Below are 21,894 nucleotides of genomic sequence, written 5' to 3'. Positions count from 1 at the left end.
GCTACGCCAACAACTGCTCGGCGTGCACGCTAACGTAAGTGGCTTATGCCGTGCGAGAGCTGCGTCAACATTTTTATTTTTATTTTATTTTCTATATTATGCTTGGCCATCTGGAGTTCCCACTTCGAGTACTTTAATTTCTAGCCAATCCCTGCATGTTCTATAAATTTGAGCGAAATCGGTGGTGACGAGTAGGGATTGCCCCTTTGTCAGAGCGATAAAACATTTGCTAGTGCATTAGATACATTATTGACAATCTGTATATCTCTGTTTGCGACCTGTACCAGTTTTGTGTATATACGATCAAAAGTTTTATTATTATTTTGAATTTAGGAATTACACTTTTTGAACATTCTGTACATTTTCTAGTCAAAACATTTATGGAATTTCGTGTCACCATGACAGTCCTCAATGTAGTAGCTTTACGTAGATGTATAAAACTTCATAGATTTCATATCTTGTGGGTATTTTGTATTTTATTTAGACAAGTAAAAGTTGTCAAATATGGCTGCCACCACAGGAATTAACATTGCCAGTGCTATGGTTAATACATTGTTTTCAGAGTACAAAACTACACGAAAGGCTAACACAGTTCAAGAAAAACCAACATTAACTGCGGTTAAATTGTAGCATGAAGTCGTGTACTAAAATTGTCCTTTTCTCTTGGTGTTTGTACAAGGCGATTTTGGAATGACTAGCATTATGGATAAGACAAGTTATGGAACAACAGCCTAACTTTGGTGACAGATTTCTACTGGGGAAAAAAGTTTTGGCACGAACTTTTGTAATAGAATTATTACATACTTAACCAAGAAGGCAATGCTACCTGTAACCTTTTTTTTTTTTAATTGGGTAAGAGTAGGTTTGGAATGGACTTACTTCTATAGGGTTTGTCAGTATACTTTCATAATTGAGTCCTCATCTTCATTGTTGACTGAGGCTGGTGACATTTGAGAATGTTCATATTTTCTTTCTCATAATCTTGTATTCCAGTGCTAATGACCCTGTAAGTGGAAGAAGAAGATATCATAACCGCTTTTCATAGCATAAAGGTGATCATCATTATAAGCCTCGGCTAGAGAGTTGCAGATCTGAAGATGTGCCGTCTAAGTGATCTGCTTACCAATTTGGTCATTCTGATTGTGCTGCTGTCCAACAGTGAAAGTGGAATTCTGCTGGAGGGATACAGTAGTTGAGTTAATCTAATTCTTTTGGCTGCCATTGTGTGCACCACCAGAGATCTTCAACATACCATCACTGATGTGAAGTGCCTAGATTTTTCACCGTTTTTCAATAATGAACTACTGCGGCCAGAATCAAACCCGCTAACTTAGGATCATATCTTGGACACACTTCCACTGAGGCAGCTATAATGATGTTCTTGAATATGTTGACATGATTTACACAATGTTCTTGAAAATGTTGACATGATTTACTGTTGGGGTAATTACTTTTCATAGGTGATGCTGTGATACCAAAAAAGGGGAAAGCTCCTGGTATGAAAATATTTCATCGCCATCACTTCTCATCAGCCCTGAAGCGAATGTCAGTCATAGCAGGTTACACACTACCTGGAAGTACTGATACAACTTACATTGCAACAGTGAAGGGAGCGCCAGAAACTCTTAAGAGTATGGTGAGTATTGTTTGTTGCTTGTTTATTTGCTTGTGCATATTGCATCTTTGTGTATAGTGTGTATTGAAATAGGGTTCATGTTTTAGGGTTTTTTTTTTTTTAAAGGATTTTAGATATCAAGTAAAAAGAAAGACAAGCACCAGAGGATGGTGGTGGTGATTGTTTCAACCCAATGGCCACAACTGCCAGCTCTCAGCCATGCTGGTAAAGCAGGGGCCTGTTCCACGAACGAACTTTGCAACTTTGCACTTTTCAATTCTTGCAAAGTGCAAAGTCTTTCTGTTCCACCATGATCTAGGTTGTACTTTTCAATTTCTTCGTAAAGTGAAAAGTCTTTGCGAATGAGAGATCCGATCGAGTTCATTCCATGAGCAAACTGTATACCGGTAGGCCTAATACTCTGATTTTAATGCTTTATTTTCACGGCGAACTTGACTGTATCATTGTGGTACCATTAAAGTTTGTGTCATGGGAAAGAAAGGTTATTACAAGAAGCTGGCTGTGCTGGAAATTGTCAAGGAGAAACGTGACATCCTTTTTAGCAACTTTAAAAATAACCTCTCAAATGATGAGACACATCAATATTTAACGATGATGATGATGATGATGATGATGCTTGTTGTTTAAAGGGGCCTAACATCGAAGGTCATCGGCCCCTAATATTTAACGAGAGTACCATCAACACATCCACATACAGAAGGAAATTCACCCTTCATTAGAAATCTCGTCGCTATATTATGTGGATTATTAGGCCAATGTACTGTTAGGAAATATTACATTTACATCTACAACTTTGGTAACAGTTCTGCAAATAATTGATTTTGATGTCCCATGCCTTGCTGCTACACCGTGCAGCTGGGCACCATTTACTAACCAATGTGAGCATATAAGAATTTGTTCTTTTTCAGAAAAGAATTGTCTTCTTTTTTGTTTCATGTTTCAATAAATGACCGATCATTTCAAGAATATAGTCTGCCTGTGTTGGGGTAATATGAAATCACTCGCGAAATTCCGTAGATGTGAGGTTATGAAAAATAATCCTGTCTTTGTACGTTCTCGTGTTGAATTCTTCATCATTGTCCTCGCTTCATGCTAACAAAAGCTCTCGTCATAACATGTTTATATCACTAAACCAAATTCTACGCCGAGAAACTAGTGTACATACTTGTTAATTAACAGATGAAAAGGGAATCGTCTTTGCAAGATTTATGAAATTTTCACTTCATTTCTTTGCACTTTGCATTTCTGTACCAATGGAGGAACGTAACAGGCTTGAAAAGTGAAAAGATTCCTAACGTTTTACTTTTCACTTTGAAAGCTAAATCTGAAAAGTGATGGTGGAACAAAATCTGAACTGAAAAGTGCAAAGTGCCAAGTAAAAAGTTGCAAAGATCGTTCGTCGAACAGGCCTCAGGTCCATTTACCTACACATGACTCTGAGCCGGTTACAACATTATGGCTGTTGCTTCTCGTATTTGTTTGGTCTCAACTGATGGGCAAAGTATTATATATCACATTAAAGCTGTGGACCTAAGCTATCGATCGGTGTAAAGCTCACTTTATTTTATTGCACATGCATATCGCAGAGCTCTGTAGTCGGCGTCAACCCAAGTCCTAATGTACAATATAACTATTTATAATAGTTTATTTAAATCCGCCTTGATCAATACACTCATTAAATGAAAGAAACATTATTTATTAAACCATACATGTTTCGGGAAATCTCAACCATTCCCTTCATCAGTGGTTAAGTTTATTAACCCAAGTCCTAAGCGGTCCCTTTGATGTTTTACCGGTAGTCAAGTGAAGAACTGAGTAAAATATCCTTCCGCGGGTTAGAACTTCCCCTCTTTCCCCTTCTCCATCATTGTTCTTGTCCTGAATCAGGCGGATAACTCAGGCGGCTTTTATATAACATATACAACATTAAAGAGATTGCTTAGGACTTGAGTTGACTCTGAGTATGTCATTTCAAGGTTGCTTACTTGAGAGAAGGTTGTGACATTGTTAAAATTGTTCTAACCTGCTCTCTACTATCAATAGATGGCATGGCATGATATATACCATCTTCTTAAATCTACATAGATTTTTTAATTTTATTGGAATGCAAGTTTTGTAGCTGGTACCTTATTGTGGTATTCCCCATGCTCCATCAGCACCGTGTTTCTTGCAATCATCAGTCATTAGAAACAATTTTTTTTACATACATTCACCAATTATTGCACAAGTTGAAAATGTGTTGGAAAATTGTGATTATTATGCACAAAAAATATCAGAAAGTAATTATAGTTGTGGTAGATTTAGCAGTTGGAGGAATTAGGATGAGAATCGTCTTGGTGCAGATAAGGATGAAGTTGACAGGTTTTGTGAACCACTGAGTGGCATTGTTGTCAGGGTCAACAGCAAGGATAGAATAATGCTAATGGGCGATTGTAATGTGAGTTGGAAATATAACTGAAGTATATGAGAAAGTGATACGTAAATGTGGGGAAGATATGAAAGATGCCGTATTTCTCCAAATCCAAGAAGACTTTTTTTTCTCAGAATCTCATTTGAAAAATCAAGGATCGACTTAATAGTAAAGAATAAAACTCTACCTTCAACGTCCGCATCTTTATTAGGCCTATAGGCTACATCGCTAGCCGCGGCAACCGGTTGTACGGTGCTTCTGTGTAACATCACTAGTTCTTGGGAAATAGTGAAGAGAGAATGACATTCTACTTGGCCGGAGACAGACTCGCAGCACGGGCTGCCAGGTGAGCAACAATCCCCTGGATATGTTTTTTAACAAAGTCCCTGTATTAGCCTCTACAAAAACGTTTCTCAAATTCGCAGAATGGCATCAAAACATGCAAGCCTTTGAATTCTTAGAAAGGCCGTGGCTACTCAGTGGCAGAGTTATAAGGCGTCTACTGTACCTGACACTTCGTAAAATTAACAGTCTTACAGGCAGCAGGAATATTTTTGTGATGGATCGTCATATTGTAGACACACATGAAACAGGTATTGGCAGAAAAATTTTAACGGGTTCTCGTTGATATTGTGTTGCCAATTTTAAGGTAATGGTTATTAAACCTACGGAAATTAAGAATAATTGTGCAGCCGGAAGAAAATGCAGTATAACTAAAGCCAATGTTCCATGTTAGCGTGAAGAGAAAGCTTAAAAATGCATTATGTACAGAAATGCATTAAATGGCCTGCACCAAGGATTCTTTATTTGATTTGATTTGATTTGTTTATTTATCATCAACAAAGTTATTGATTCTCCAATTACAGATGATATAATACATTCAAATAATAACAATATTAACAGAACTTCTACCACTAATTATAAATAAGCAATATATAATATATACATATTTACAAAACACATTACGAAGGATAAGAGACATGTTTTGAAATGACCGAAGGAAGGAAGTATAACTTTCAGTTACTAAATGGGCAGAACAAGATACAAGGAACACTCTGTCTATGAAGTGTCCATAAGATATCTGCGAATTTCACTAGCTGACTATCCCGCTAATTTCGTTCAGGGATCTTAGGGCCTGCATAAACCAAGAGTTCCTGTGTGATTCCGTTCTGCACCTGGGTAAGTGAAAGGTGACAGCCTGTCGGGTATTGCGGGAAGGAACATGAATTGGTAGCAACTGGAGTAAATTGGGACAGTCAAGGAAATTACCGATACATTTGTGTATGAGACGTGCGTTGACATACCTGCGCCTAGTCCTAAGCGACTCAATACACATATTTGTACAAAACAAATCATACTCTGTCGATGACAGCTTGATACCCAAACACTTTTTACTAATCCATTTTGAGAATCTGATCTGTACTCGCTCTAAGGCATTAACTAAGTATTGCTGTGAGGGGATCCACACTTCAGAGCAGTACTCTAGACTAGATCGTATAAGTGAAAAATACAGGGTTTTCAATAGGACAACAGATTTAAAACTCTTGCAATTTCTTTTGAGGAAGCCTAACGTTTTAAATGCCTTGTTAACGATATTTAACACATGCTCATTGAAAGACAGTCCATTTTGATTACTAAAAATAATACCAAGATCGTTAATTTTATTAACACGCTTCACTTCTTGATTCCCTACATTATAATTGAATACATTAACTTGCATTTTTCTCGTGAAGGATATCGCACTGCACTTTGAAATATTTAGGGTTAAATGCCAGTTTTTGCACCAGTCACTAATATTATTTATATCAGACTGTAACAATTCGCAATCACTCATCTTTTCAATTACCCTGTAGATTTTAAGGTCATCAGCATAGAGCAGGTAGTTGCTCGAATGGATTTGTGATGGCAGATCATTAATAAATAGAAGGAAACATACAGGTCCCAGTAGTGAACCTTGTGGGACACCAGACATAGGCTGATAAGGGCGAGAAATGATACCCTCGTATTTTACTGAATACCTTCTTTCGTTAAGATAACATTTAAACCATTCAAGCAAGCTTCCATGAATCCCATATGCTGACAACTTAGTCAGAAGAGCATTATGCTGCACTGAGTCGAAAGCCTTAGAAAAGTCCGTGTACATGGCATCAACCTGCTTGCAATTGTCCAGAGCGCTAGATATGAAGTGGGAGTACACAGCAAGATTGGTGGTAGTTGAGCGTTTCTGGACAAACCCATGCTGGTTAATATTAATTAAACCACTGACTGCACTGTACACGGCTTTGTATACGACTCTTTCCGCTACTTTGGATATGAGTGAAAGAACTACTACTGGTCTGTAATTGACAAATAAAGATCTGTCACCTTTCTTAAACACTGGAATAACATAGCTTTTCTTCCATTCCAACGGGAAATTGCCTGTACGAAGAGACCAGTTGATTATCGTAGCTAGTGGGGTTGCCAGCTCCTCAGCACACTCACGTAACACGATTCCTGGAATTTGATCTGGACCACAAGACTTCTTCGTATCCATCGACTTCAAGATGTTGCAGACTTCCGATGCCGAAGTTACTACTGATGATAAATTAATTTCGCCTAATTGTTCGGTGTGAGAATTACAAGGAACACTGGGTGGATGGAATGTTTTGAAAGTGTCAGCAAAATTATCCAGAATTTCTTTCAATGAGCTAATTTCCTTGTCTTCATTAATCATCATAGATGGTAGCCGCCTAGATTTTGTTTTGCAATTAATAAATTTCCAAAATCTTTGTGGGTGTCTGATAATATCTTCCTCAACAGACCCGACATAATCCCTGTACTTTCTCCGCTGCATTTGTTTGTATTCCTTTCTTAGCGCCGCGAATTCGATGTAATCTGAAGGAAGTGAAGACTTTGCAGCTCGTTTCCTTGCTCTTTCCTTTGCCCGCATTTTGTCTGTAAGTTCGGAATCATACCAAGAGGGAAGACGCCTGGTCTTCATGATGCGGGAAGGTACGGCGTCCTGAAGAGCGCTGTGCAGTAAGTCATAAAACAAGTCAACTGCAGCATCAAGAGATGGGCAGGATTCGAGCAAGTTCCACGGACAACGGGATAAGATATTTCGTAGATGGGGAAAGTCTGCTCTTGTCCAAACGAATAATGATTTTGTAGTCTGTGGTAAACGAGGAACACGGGAAATATGAAGTCTGAGCTCAAGCGCAGAATGATCTGATTGTACTAACTGTTCTGTTGCTTCACACAGGGTATTATTAGTGACTTTTTCAGACACGAAAGCAAGGTCCAGGAAGTTATTTCCTCGTGTTGGAAAACCGCAAACTTGGCGAAGGTTAAATTCGTTAGTGATCTCTAAAAGAAAGCAGGCTTCCTCGTTGACATGGGCACCCGAATCGTCTGACGCCCAGGCTAATTGGCTTATATTGAAATCTCCGCATACAATAATAGTGTCATTTTGTTTTGCTACGCGATTGATTCGAGCCAGGGTTTCTCGGAAGTCTGCGAGCCGTACTTTCACCTCGTCCGGGGGCAGGTAACAGCAGACTATGTATAACGCTCGGCCAGGGGATGGGGTGGCTTTCACAACAACACATTCCCAGTTTCCCGTTAAGTCAGGTCGTTGCACTGGACCGTACGCAGAGTTCACTGCTATTAAAACCCCACCTCCCTTTTTCTTACTAGTAATGATATTTTGCCTATCTTGGCGGAAAATAACATAATTGTCATTCAGTATTTCACTATTGTCGATTGAAGAGCCGAGCCAGGACTCCGCTAAACACACGCAGTCGTAATGCATGTCACTCAGAGCGACGTTAAAGTCCACGAGTGATTTCTTAAGACTACAGACATTCTGGTAGTAGATGCTAAGGCTGGTATTTACCTCCAGTCCTGGGTTCAGCTGGACATCGCCGGCAACTGCTAGTAGTAGAACACTCAGCGTCAGGATGGATGTGTCACTGGCCGAAGGCTTGTGCTTTACACGCTGACTGGACGCCATTCTCTGCTGCTTGCCGTTAACACACAACACGTGGGCACTTATTTGCAGCTTATTATTGGAGAGTATATCTTCCCAACAAGTTACACCGCACTTAACATCAAAGTATACGCTAGTCGGTTCAATTTCATTCACACGTAACCGCGATAAAAGCACTTGGACCACAAGAAACACGCTTATTATCAGGAACACACTTACAACACGCCTGCAACCGTCCACCGTCCGATGAAATAGTGAGGTATGTGCGTGAAAAACACAAGGGCTGAATGGCCATACCATGGCGCAATAAACTCGACCTTCATTTTACATGGCTAGCCGCTGAAGTGGACCGAAGCTGGCAAGCGAGACGTGCGTCTAGTACCTGGCACTTAGTAAAAGTAACAGTTTTACAGACAACAGGAATATTTTCCTGATAGATCCTCGCAATGTAGAGACGTGGAACAGGTATTGTAGCTAATTTTCAATAGTTTCTCTTTGATATTATGATGCCAATTTTAATTTAATGGTTATTAAACTCATGGAAATAAACAATAATTGTGCAGCCGCAAGAAAATAGGCACAACTAAAGCCAATCTTCGGCATTGGCATGAAGACACAAATAGTCTAAAAATGCATATTGTGCAAGAAAGACATTCATATGATTTCACAAAGCAGTTTTTAAGCTTGATTTACATATTTATTTTATTTATTTTTTGAAGGAAAAAGTGGGGGTTGTTTTGTATTCAAGGTTTTCTTGGATTTGGAGATATACGGTAATAGAAATGAGAAGTTTTTACTGGACTTCTATGCTAGTACAGAATTAGCAGCTACCAATACTTCTTTTAACACGTTGAGTGCCAAGCAACCTCATTTGGGTACGGGAAAGTAGTCAAATTTTTTAACTTCACGTCCCCATATGGGGCCGTACGTTCATTCGAAATCCATAACTGTGCGAACCCATTTGGGTGCGCAGTAAATATGTGTTTCAAAGTTTATATAGTTTCTTCCTGCCATCTGTTGGCCATCTATTTAAGTACATGCATAATCCACCTTCCATTCATCAATTCCTGTTTTGGCGCGACCTCATATGGGTGCATCAAGAGTGCTTTGTAGGGTGACAAATTCATTGTCCGTCCGCGCACGGATTGTTTATGTAAGTGTGCAATGCTGTGAGTTTCCTTTTCCTTTAGGTCCCTATGAGTAAATTGAGCAGTAAAAGACTTAGTGCAGATAGTCTGGACGATATATTGAACAAGTCGGACAATGATGTAGACGCAGTATACAGTTAGTGGTTGTGAACCCTATACAGAGCAAATAGCGATCTTGCACGTTCATCCACATTGATGAATTACAATCTTCAGCATACAATTCCCCACTGTACTCCGGGTTTCCAAGCCAGCTGTTGCAAAACTTATGACCGTCCTCAATGATATAGTCACTGGTTTCCCATGTTGCACAATCATCACTGTTAGGTTCTCTTAACATTAAAAGTTATATAATCATAATTACGGTATATACATATTCAGTATTCCCTAACTACAAATTCTTCTTATAATAATATTATTCTCCTACATCCTAATTTACCAAATTTACATGATTTTCACAACTTTATATAACATTTCATATGAAAATTTCCTAACCTAAAATTGGAAGATCACCGGGCGAGTTGGCCGTGCGCGTAGAGGCGCGCGGCTGGGAGCTTGCATCCGGGAGATAGTAGGTTCGAATCCCACTATCGGCAGCCCTGAAAATGGTTTTCCGTGGTTTCCCATTTTCACACCAGGCAAATGCTGGGGCTGTACCTTAATTAAGGCCACGGCAGTTTCCTTCCAACTCCCAAGCCTTTCCTATCCCATCGTCATCATAAGACCTATCTGTGTCGGCGCGACGTAAAGCCCCTAGCAAAATTGGAAGATCGTCATTTACAAAAATTTCCTGACCTAAAATCGGGGATCGTACTTTTTTACGGCTCCAGTATGAACAAGCTATCACATCTCTAATAATCAAGAAAATCATAATCTGTGAAGGAAAAGGTAAAAATGACCGAGCGTTGGGACAGTAAGTACTGTATAAGAGCGACCCCATTTGGGGGCGCGTGTACGTGTACAATTCGTAATGACCTATACGACCCCATATGGGGTTGCTATATTTTCCCTAATATACATAATAAGTTAACCTAATATATCATAAATTTATCCTCATTTCAGCGATCATTTGCTTGATTAAGCCTGTGAACCTTTTGGCACCAGGGAGTGTCCGGCTCCATGGCTAAATGTTTAGCGTGCTGGCTATTGGTCACAGGGGTCCCGGGTTCGATTCCCGGCAGGGTCGGGAATTTTAACCATCATTGGTTAATTTCGTTGGCATGGGGACTGGGTGTATGTGTTGTCATCATTTTCATCCTCATCACAATGCGCAAGTCGCCCACGGGAGTCAAATCAGAAGACTTGCACCTGACGAGCCGAACATGTCCTCGGACACTCCCGGCACTAAAAGCCATACGCCATTTCATTACCAGGGAGTAACTTGATCTTATTAGCTCACGGTACTAGACGTCCAAATGTGCAGTAATTTAATTAAGTTCCAGTACTGGTTTCGCTTTAGCGATCCTCACCTGGACTGTTCAGAAAATGGCACTAGACAGCAATCCTATGAATTTTGGACTGGCACTCAACGTGTTAAGCATAAAGGCGGGATTCCACTGAGGCAACATTTAAGCGACATGGAACATGCGGCTAGCAACAAATGTTGCTCTTTTTTAGCTTGCGGCTTGTTGTCAGTGGGGCAGAAAAGATGTGGTATGCTACATGTGTTGCCGGGTGTAGCATGCGTCACTTGTGGAGACTTGTCGCCAACTACAAACGTTATTCCTTCAAAGCAACCAAGACAACAGTTCCTCACTCGACTTTGACCGGCTGGTGACAGCTATACTTCCTTGATGTATTGGTACTTGTTTCGAGTTTCTCAACATAGCATCTCACGAATCATCCCAGAAATGTGCATGGTGCAGAGTGATCCAAGCTGGTAAGACATCGACCCCTTGGCAAACAAACTACGCCGAAATTTTCAAGAGCTGAAAGCCATTAGTGATGAGTTTATGGAGTACCTTGTCAAATGAAGGTCGTGTACCATGGCAGAATCGGTATGCCTAGAGGTACGGGAAGATTTAGAAACTTCTTGTTCACTGGTATTTAATGGTTTAAAAAAAAAATTTAAATGTATTAGTTTTAAGCAGAATATCCTAACCCTATTCTGATTATTTTACCCCCTTATAGTTCACATTTCTAATACAGTTATACTAGGAGAATGAAAGATAACTCGTGGCTACTATGGAAATAAATAGACAAAAAAAGAAACCATGGCAGTACAGCCCTTGAAGGGCCTTGGCCAACCACGCGACCGCTGCTCAGCCCAAAGGCCTGCAGATTACGAAGTGTCATGCAGTCAGCACGGTGAATCTTCTCGGTCGTTATTCTTGGCTTTCTAGACAGTGGCCGCTACCTCACCGTCAGATAGCTCCTCAATTCTAATCATGTAGGCTGAGTGGACCTCGAACCAGCTCTCAGGTTCAGGTAAAAATCCCTGACCTGGCCAAGAATCGAACCCAGGGCCTCCAGGTAAGAGGCAGGCATGCTACCCGTACACCACAGGGTCAGCAATAACTAGACGTAGTGAGGAAGAAAAAGACTGTGATGAAAGTGTTGGAAGACTTTGCGTAATTAGAGTAGCGGCGATGGATATCCAAATAAAAAGCAGATTAATTGTTGTGTGTTAACAGTGTAGAAAAGAGAACAATTTGTTGTTATGCTATTAAACGACGTATTTACGAGAAATCCATAGGCATGGAAATGCCATGAGGTACTGATATGTAGAATATATTATTATTATTATTATTATTATTATTATTATTATTATTATTATTGTACCGGGTGGTACACCTCCACGCCGCTAATTCAAATATTGCGCCAGTGGAAACTCCTCTACAGGAGAAAACCTGAACTTTAACAAACTGAATTAACTCAACGGTTTTTCAGAGGATGTCACTACTGTAAATTTGGTAATTTTGAAGTGTTCTGAACTGTGTCTATTCTGATTTGTGTTTGTTTGCTCCGTATCAAGAAGTTTGGACATTCTCTAACAGATGTCTCTACCAAAACTTTGATAACTCACTCTGGTGTAAAGGAATGAACTCTCTTGAAGAAATTTAGCATTCATAAGTTTTGTTTTTACTAAATTTTGTTCTGTGGTTTGGGGGGTTGGCAACAGTTATCCTTCTTTCCGCCTGTTTTGAATTTAACCAATAACTAATTTTTGTAATTAATTTCTGACCAATAGTGTCTTTCCTTCTCGATGTTGATGTGTAACTTTTAGCGACCCAATAAAATTGAGGGGGTGTGTCTACTCATTCTTGAAAGGTCTTGAATTCTCCACGAGGGTATAAAAACTGCTGATTGTCTTGTCTCGGTGTCACTTCTGTAACATCTTTCTTAGTGTGTGGATATGTAGCAGGGGGCGGGAAGCGCCTCTTTCTCCAAGCAGCAGTTCATCTACAAGGAAATGGCCTGTTAACATCTTCATTTCTTGCTAGCTCAGCAGTTTAACTCTCGGGGAGTGTTCAAAACCTTTAGTATGTAACCTACCCTTTTCAAAATGTAAATTCTTTTCTGTCTATCTACAAATTACAAATCTGTAAAGCGGTGATAGAGAGTGCTTCACCCTCTCGAACTCCCCTTCATTTTGAATTTGAGGTGTCTATGTTTTCGTAACCGTTTTTCTCTTCCTTCTTGAAGTCTTAAACTTATTTTGCCGACTAGTCACCTCCATAGATTGGGATTAGCCCCTGTATCATCGGCCTAGCGCCACATAGGTTTTTAGACAAAAACTTGGTGTAGGAGTGCAAGTTATCGCCTCCATTCATTTTTGTATATTTTGGGCCATTTTTCTTAACCTGTTTGTTTTTTTCATGCGAAGGTCCCGTAGGTTGAGTATTAATTACCCCTGTTTCCTTGTGTGCCTTAAGGGCACATAGAAATGAAGTTTGTGGTAGCCTTTATTGGCTTGTAAAATCGAGAGCGGGACAGCTCTTTATAGTGTTGTGGTAATAGTGCCTTAGAGAGGCTTGAGATGTAAAATTGGGAGCTAATGCTCCATGTAATTAAGGGTGTTCTGCCCTTTGGTATCTTGTTATTGTGAGCTGAGAGCTCAGAAATTATTAGTGGGGCTCGAAGCCCAGATCTTGTAATTACCCCCTAAATCTTGTGATTTCTTTGTATCTAACTTTGGCCTGTTGATGACTTGTTAAGTTTACAAATTCTATGTCATCATTGTTATTTTTGAAAATATAACCTTTGTTAAAGTTTTAAATTAACTTTAATTTTGTAGTTGAGACCTATTCCCGCCCGCACCTTCTTTCACCTCTAACTACCACAGATAACTCAGTAACAATTATTATTATTATTATTATTATTATTATTATTATTATTATTATTATTATTATTATTATTATTATTGTACAATGTTATTGGCTTTACGTCCCATTACTGTTTTTACGGTTTTCTGAGTCGCCGAGGTGCAGGAATTTAGTGCAGCAGTCGGTTTTTTATGTGCCAGTAAATCTACCAACATGAGGCTGACGTAGGTCTACTTGAGCACCTTCAAATACCACCGGACTGAGTTAGAATCGAACCTGCCAAGTTTATTATTGTTGTAGTAGTTAGTACTATGTCATTAAATTCTGTTTTAATAGTTATCTCTTATTTATTTCTAGTGCAGCCTTTTGCCAGTACTAATAACGAGAAAAACAGGCATTGAATAATAATAATAATATTATTATTAATAACTGTTACGGGGATACCCGTGGAACGCAGAGGTGAAAGAAGGTGCTGGGGTGAATGGGTCTAACTACAATGTGAAGAATTGAATTTAAAACTAAACTGAAGGTTACATTTTTAGAACTTCAAACATAACAATTTTTTCATGACAATATTATAGGTACAAGTAGCAATCACTAAACAAGATGGGGAAAAATCCAAGATTCAGAATCTCAACACTTTGGGTTTTAAGCCCGTAGCTTTACATTTCCTGAGCTACTAGCTCAAATTTACAAAAGTGCAAAGTTATACAAGGGCAGAAATCCCCCAATTCAAAGAGCACTTGCTCCCAATATTAAAACATCTAGCCTTCAAGAGGCATTCATAAATCTTACAAAACCTTGAAAAAGAGCGAACAGGCTCTCAGTTTTCCAAGCCTACTCGAGGCAACCTCATCTTACAATTACAGGCCTCTCAAGGCACTATTTACAAATGGAACTTATTTTTACAGGGGTATTAAATACCCAACCTACTGGGCCTTCGTGGGATAATAACAGGTAAATTAATGGCCCGAACACAAAATGAATGGAGGTGAATACTTGCACTCCTAGATATGGACACTTAAAACCTAAGGGGCACTAGGCCGATGAAACAGGGGCTATTCCCAAACTATGGAGGTGACTCGTATAAAGATAAATTAATGCATTACGGAAAGGAAGAAAAAAGCAGTTGCAAAATGTAGTCACCTCAAACCAAGATGAAGGGTAGCTCGAGAGGGTACATCACTCTCTATCCCCAATTTACAGTAAAAGATTTTATGAAATTTTTACATTAGCCGGCAGGAAGTTGCGTTTTTAAAAAAGTAGGTTACATAGTTAATGATTTGGATCCTTCCCTCGGGTTAAACTGCGGAGGTAGCAAGAAAGAAAGATGTTATGTGGCCATTACCTAGTAGCTGTACCGCTGACCGATGAAAGCGGCCGCCCGCCTCCTGCTTTGACACCCACACACTCAGAAGATGACGATCATTGGCCAAGAGACGTGAAAAGCCGCAGTTTATAAACCCTCAGGGAAGGTTCGAGATCATTCAGGAATAAACCAGCCACACCCTCTCAATTTAATTGGTCCAATTCAAAGTTACACTTCAGGATCGAACAAGAAGCCAGAGATTGGTAGAAAATTAATTTCAGAAATTAGGGATTGGCTAGATTCAAAACTGATGGAAATAAAAAGGAAATATTGCCAACCCAAAAATAAATGAACCAATCAGTAAAAAAAAAAAAATTATGAATACAAAACTTCTTTGAATTATAAGTTCTTATACCTCGCACCAGGCTGCACGATCATAGTTTTTAGTAGTGTCATCTGTGAAAGAATATCCAAACTTCTTGATTAATAGCAAACAAAACTAGTAGAAATTCAGTCAGTTCAGGAAACTTCACAATAACAAAAATACATCTTATTTCTGTGGTGACATCTTCTGAGTAAATTTCTAACTTGGAGTAGTTTCAGTTTCACTGTTTCACCAATAGAGGAGTTCAGTTAAGCGCTAGTTTTAAAGGCGCAGCATTGAGGTGTACCTCCCGGTACAATAATAATAATGGATTTACGTCCCACTATCTACTTTTACGGTTTTCGGAGACGCCGAGGTGCAGGAATTCTTTTACGTGCCACTGAAACAAAGCTGACGTATTTGAGCACCTTCAAATACCACCGGACTGAGCCAGGATCGAACCTGCCAAGTTGGGGTCAGAATACCAGCGCCTCAACCGTCTGAGCCACTCAGCCTAGCAGGCATTGAATAAAGCACAATCTTATTTACAAAAGTTCATAAGCAGTTAACTTATTTCATTGATTAGAGGAAAACAGTGGCTTAAAATCAATTCACCTCACGTTCCTCATTGTCACCTGACTTTTGGAGTATCGATGTCAAGAAGAAAGGTAAGTAGATTATACGCGAACCACAGGTTTCCTCTCAATGGAGAAGCACCACCAGTTTTCATTTTCTGAATTCTTTTATGTTCTCGGTGGAAAGCTGAAAACATTTTTAAAATTTTCTTCAGTTCTTGGACGCTGCCATCATATTTTACTGGGGGCCATTTTAATGTATGCTTTCTTTGCTACTGTTTTTATAATCACTCAATGTTACATTTCGCAATTCCAGAGCATTGTGATAATCCCCAATTAAATTTGCAGTGTTTTCAATAGCACACTTCATCATGTCGCACAGAAATTGTAGCACCAATCCACACACTGTCAGATCCCGGGCGACACTGGTCGACAAGCATATTTTTGAGGCATGCGGCACCAGAGAGACAACATGTCTCATGCCGCACACTACATGTCGTACCGTGTTTCTTCAATTGAAAGTCGACTGCAGCATGCTTCACTGTCGCATGCTCCATGTTTCCCAAATGTTACCTCAGTGGAATCCCTTCTTAAGGCTATTAACCACTACACATGGGAAGGTGGGGGCACCAGATCCATAATAGAATATGTAACTTTAATTTTTTCCATTTACTAATATATAATTGATGAAGAAAATGTCATCATCATTGGGGACTTAAATGCACAAGTTGGGACAGACAGACAGACAGACAGACAGACTTGGTTATTAGGAAATCATTGGACCACATGGGTTTGGGAACAGAAATGCAGAAGGCGAACAACTGCTTGATTTGTGCAGATGAAATGGATTGATCATCAAAAGTACCTTCTTCCAAAAACAAGACAGCCACAAGATAACAAGATATAGCTGGAATGAAAAACATAAGTCTCTCATCGACTATATCATCACTAACAAAAGAGGAGGGAAATATGTAACTGATGTCAGAGTTATCCCCAGTGAGAGTATGGACAGTGATCATAGATTATTGATTGCAGACCTAAATCATGTGGCTAACACAACCCCGAAGAAAAGAAAACGTAAAGTGAAGACTTGGAAATTAGAAGAAGCCAAGCTGAAGGAAGAATATAAAATAAGGATACAGAGACACTTACCAAAAGGGGAAATGAATACAGTAGAAGAAGAATGGAAAATGTTTAAGGATACTTTGGTGGGTGAAGCTAAAGACCTATGTGGAGTAACAGGATCGACCATGAAAGAAAAAGACACCTTGGTGGAATGACAGTCAGATTGGCTATAAAAGAGAGAAATTGGGCAAAAAAGATGCTAGACAAAGAAAAGCAAAGACATGCACAAGATCCAGGTGGCCAAGACATAACTAAACTACAGGAACTCTACAGGGCAAAAAAACTTTCAGCTAAGAGGATAGTAAGAGAAGAGAAAAAGAAAAAATGGAATGAGTTTGTGGAAAAGTTGGAAGAGGACAGCAGAGGAAACAAACTTCTTTACAGAGTAATTAAAAACAAGCGAAATAACCTAGAAGACATCAAGGCAATAGAGCAGGGCAGTGGATCAGTAGTACGAGAGGACGATGGAATCAGGAGAGAATTCAAGACCTTCTTTGACAAGCTCCTGAATGGAGAGGCATCAAATGTAATTCAAAACAGAGAAGTATCTGGAAAAAGTGAAGAGCCCAGTAAAAGTATGGAGCCACCAATCACATGGCTGGATATAGAGAAGAGCCTTGAAAGTATGAAGAGAGGGAAAGCTGCAGGAATAGATGAGTTAAGTGTGGACATGTTAAGAGCAGGAGGAACGCCAGCAATCCAATGGCTATATAGACTCCTAAATGTAGTATGGCAGAAAAATACCATCCCAGAAGACTGGAAGAAAGGTATAATTGTACCTATATTCAAGAAAGGCAGCAGACGGAATTGTACGAACTACCGTGGCATCACTACTCTCTCATGCACTAAAAATTCCAGAAAGAAAGAGTAGAGTACGAGAAATTGTAGAATCACTTTTAGAAGAGGAACAATATGGGTTTAGGCCTGGAAGATCAACAACAGATCTTATATTTGCTGTCAGGATGTTGATAGAAAAACATTGGGAAAAAGAGAATCCTTTATATCTACTGTTCCTTGACATCGAAAAGGCCTATGACAGCATGCCAAGGGAGCTTATTTGGGAGTGCCTGAGAAAGCTCGAAGTTTGAGACAGTCTAATTTCAAAAGTTAAGGTGCTTTACGAGAAAACCAGAAGCTGTGTAGAAGTCCGTTATGGACTGTCAGACTGGTTTGAGACAAAAAGGGGAGTACAACAAGGTAGTGTTTTGTCGCCCCTATTATTTATCAATGTAATGGATACCATATTAAAGGCACTAAAAGAAAAGGGGCAACAAGACTTAAAGCATTTGCATTTGGGGTAACTCAGAGAAAGATGTAGAAGAGAGACTGCAGGGGTGGAGTCACGAGTTTGAGAGATATGGATTAAACATCAACATGGCTAAAATGGTGGTGTTGAAGGTACAGAAGGGTGACAATCAGCCAGAAATCATGCTAAATGGCACCAAGCTGGACAGTGTCACAGAATTTAAGTACTTGGGTAGTATAATGTCCAAGGATAACTTGGCTAAATATGAAGTAAACAGTCGAATCAGCAAAGCAGTACATTTTTACCTCCAAGTAAGACAGCTACTATGGGATAAACAAGTACCACTCAAAACCAAGATGACACTGTATAAATCATACTACACCCCTATCCTCATACAGCCTGGAAACCGCTACATTAACAAGAAAGGACAAAGGAAGGATAAAATCAGGAATGAAAAAGTCAGAGAAGACGTAGGACTAGAAGACTTCTTACTCCAGAAGATCCAAAAGGCAAGACTGAAGTGGTTTGGTCATGTGAAAAGAATGAGTGCCAACAGGTCTGCAAGAAAGGAGTGTGAAAGAGAAATCAGAGGAAAGAGACCAGTGGGCAGACCTAGAGAAAAATAGACTTAGTGAAGAAGGATGTAGAGGAGAGAGGTCAGGATTGGGAGCAGATTGTGAACGAAGAATGGTTCATGGACAGAACAACATGGAAGGGGCTTGTATACCACACCTGGGAAACTGGAGTTGGTCAATGATGATGATGATGATGATGGTGGTGATTTCCCATTCATTCTTCTCTCCTCCACAATTATGTATTGAATAAATATCTCATGATATATCCTAAATAATGTCAGTGTTACAGTGTATAGCCGGCCCTGCGGTGTACGGGTAGCGTGCGTACCTCTTACCCGGAGGCCCTGGGTTCAATTCCCAGCCAGGCCAAGGATTTTTACCTGGATCTGAGGGCTGTTTCGAGGTCTACTCAGCCTACGTGATTACAATTGAGAAGCTATCTGACGGTGTGATCGCGGCCCTGGTCAAGTAAGCCAAGAATAACGGCTGAGAGGATTCATCGTGCTGACTACACGACACCTCATAATCTGCAAGCCTTCGGGCTGAGCAGCGGTTACTTGGTAGGCCAAGGCCCTTCAGTGCTGTTGCGCCATGGGGTTGATTGGTTACAGTGTATAAACAGTAATAACAGGAAGACATGATATCTTTGGGTTTTGGCCATGTGGGACTGGCGAACTATAGGGAGCAGTTTGCTATATCTATTAATCTGGGCCATGAAAGCATCACTGTAAACAACTGTAAATATTTTAATTGTAATACTTTGAACATTAAGTTCCAATCAAGATTTCAGTGAATAATAAAAATTTGCCCATTTTTGTGATACATATTGTACCACGAGGCACACCTCAACTCTGCTCATTCAAAAGAAGCGCCTTAATCAACTCTATCTATCCAACAATACGTGAAACTGCTACTTCATGAAGTTGGGACATCAATCAGATGTCACTACTGAATAATTGAGAAGTTTGTCATTTCTATATTTCCTAAACTGATTGAATTTATTTTGTTTTGCTTTGGTGTATATCAAGAAGTTTGGACATTTCTCCATAGATGTCATTACAAAAAATCTCTGGTCATGCACTCTGGTGCAAGGTGGAAGAACTTGTAATTCAAAGAAGTTTTGTGTTTCTAGGGTTTCATAACTGAAACAATGTTAATTTATTTTTGGGTTGGCAACACTTCTTTTTCATTCCGCCAGTTTTGAATCTGGCCAATTAGAAATTTCTGTAATTATTTTTCAGCCTATCACAGGCTTCTTGTCACGTTTTGAATTGTCCAATAAAAATTGAGAGGGTGTGTCCGGATTAGTCCAGAATCCTCTCGAACCTTCCCTTCAGGTATATAAGTTGCAGCCTTTCAAGTTTCCTTGTCTCTTGATTGCCACATTTCTGAAAGTGTGTGTGTTAAGGCTGGAGGCCGGGGGGGGGCCTAATTCTTCTCCAGGCAGACCACCAGCGAAGGTAATGACCATCAGTCTTATTTCTCTGTAGCTACCTCCGCAGACTTATACGAGGGGAAGGTTCAAATTTCTAACTATGTAACCAACCTTTTCTAAAATGTAAATTTTCTTTCAGCTAATGTAAAATTTCATATAGTCTTAACTGTAAATCGGGGATAGAGAGTGCGTTACCCTCTCAAGTTCCCCTTCAATTTGGTTTGAGGTGACTACAATTTCGTAACTGTTTTTCTTTCCTGTAATGTCCTAACTTAACCTTCTTTCGAGTCGCCTCAGTAGCTTGGGATTAGCCCCTGTATCAACAGGCTGAGAGCCCAGTTAGGATTTTATACTTTATTATCTAGGAGCGCAAGTGTACGCCTCCATTCAGTTTGTGTTAGGGCCATTAATTTAACCTGGTCTTTTTCCACAAAGGCCCAGAAGGTTGGGTAATAGATACCCCTGTGTAAAAGAAATTGTAAATTGTGCGTAGAGAGGCCATAGATCGTAAAATTCGGTGTAATGTTGCCTTCAGCGGGGTATTAAAATGTGGTTACTGTTGGAGAGAATTTAAGCTCTATTCTAAGTTTTCTGTCATAGTGAGGAGTGCCTCTGGGAGGCTAGAGATTTTAACTTTTGGAGCAAAGTGTTCTTGAATTTGGTGACATTTCTATCTTTGTCGAAATAATACCACTTTTGAAATTGTAAATGTGTAAACTAAGGACTTGAAGCCCAAAATTGTTAAATTCACTATTCTGGGGTTCTCTATTTTAATCCCCAAATTTGTCATTGTTATTTCACTAAGTGAAAAGTTAAGTTTGTGATTTAAAGAGAAATATAACCTTTGTTTTGAAGTTTTCATTTAATTTTTGATATCGTAGATAGACCCATTCTACCCAGCACCTTCCTTCACCTCTTCATTCCACGGATATTTCTGTAGCACATATTGTGTATTCTTAGAAAGTTGCATCAATGGAAAACGTTAAATGAGTATTCACTGCAAAAATGAATACAAATTTTGTGGAACCCCAATTCCTGATTCAGAACATAGTAAATGGCATGTTGAATTAGTAATAAATTACTATATTGCTTATCTCACCAGCTGACATGTCAATCACAGTCTACTGGTAGATCATGAGAATACATTTAGTAGATTGCGAGCTTGAAGGAGAAAAGAGAGATCTCCTAAAAAGAACAAAATCACCCATGCTAAATTCCCACTCAAGCGCTAGAAGTTCATATTGCAATTTGATTTTGTTCACATGTGAACAGTTTGTGCTACATTTGAAAATAATACCGTATTTACATGAATAGCCCCCGCCACCGAATAATCCCCGCACCCTAATTTTAGGAAGGATCGTTTTGAAAAAATTGAAATGAACTAAAATTCCTTCCATTGAATGAGTAACGTAGGCATAAACAAACATTTCATATCACTCCTCGAGTTCCACGTGATCTTTACGCAAATATATACATGCCGGACATAGCTACTTTACAGTAAATTAATTAAAATTCATTCAAGGTCCACCTGTTCAATAAAATGACATTTTATTGTGCACCAATCACATGTCAAATGGTAATAGTTACGGCATATATGTGCCATCATCAGCCTTAAGTAACAAATTAAACAATTATATATATTCCTAAAACATCTAAAACACATTTTAACACGTTCGTTATGTAGTTCAGTCTGTGTACATCCGGGATAAGTGAATTTGTGCTGTTTGTATGCTGTCTATGTGAGTAACGCTTATTCACTTGATATTAGGTGGTTCCGGGGAAGTTTACTTTGATCATGTAAGATCGTGATATAAATAAAGATGAATTCCCACTTCAATTTAA

At 39.4% G+C, this 21,894-nt stretch overlaps 1 protein-coding gene across 1 annotated transcript in view; it reads left to right on the top strand.

Annotated features, from left to right (window-relative positions):
* LOC136871743 (endoplasmic reticulum transmembrane helix translocase) overlaps nt 1-21,894 on the top strand; it is a 211,353-nt gene that overhangs the window by 130,543 nt on the left and 58,916 nt on the right. Inside the window, exon 11 of the mRNA XM_067145292.2 lies at nt 1,461-1,636. Within this exon, the coding sequence (XP_067001393.2) occupies nt 1,461-1,636 (176 nt within the window). The remainder of the gene's footprint in view (nt 1-1,460; nt 1,637-21,894) is intronic.

This window comes from Anabrus simplex, chromosome 4 (assembly GCF_040414725.1).
Source record: "Anabrus simplex isolate iqAnaSimp1 chromosome 4, ASM4041472v1, whole genome shotgun sequence".
NCBI lineage: Eukaryota > Metazoa > Arthropoda > Insecta > Orthoptera > Tettigoniidae > Anabrus > Anabrus simplex.
The sequence above is the reverse complement of the archived record's forward strand: the minus strand, read 5'-3'. Positions and strand labels throughout refer to the sequence as shown.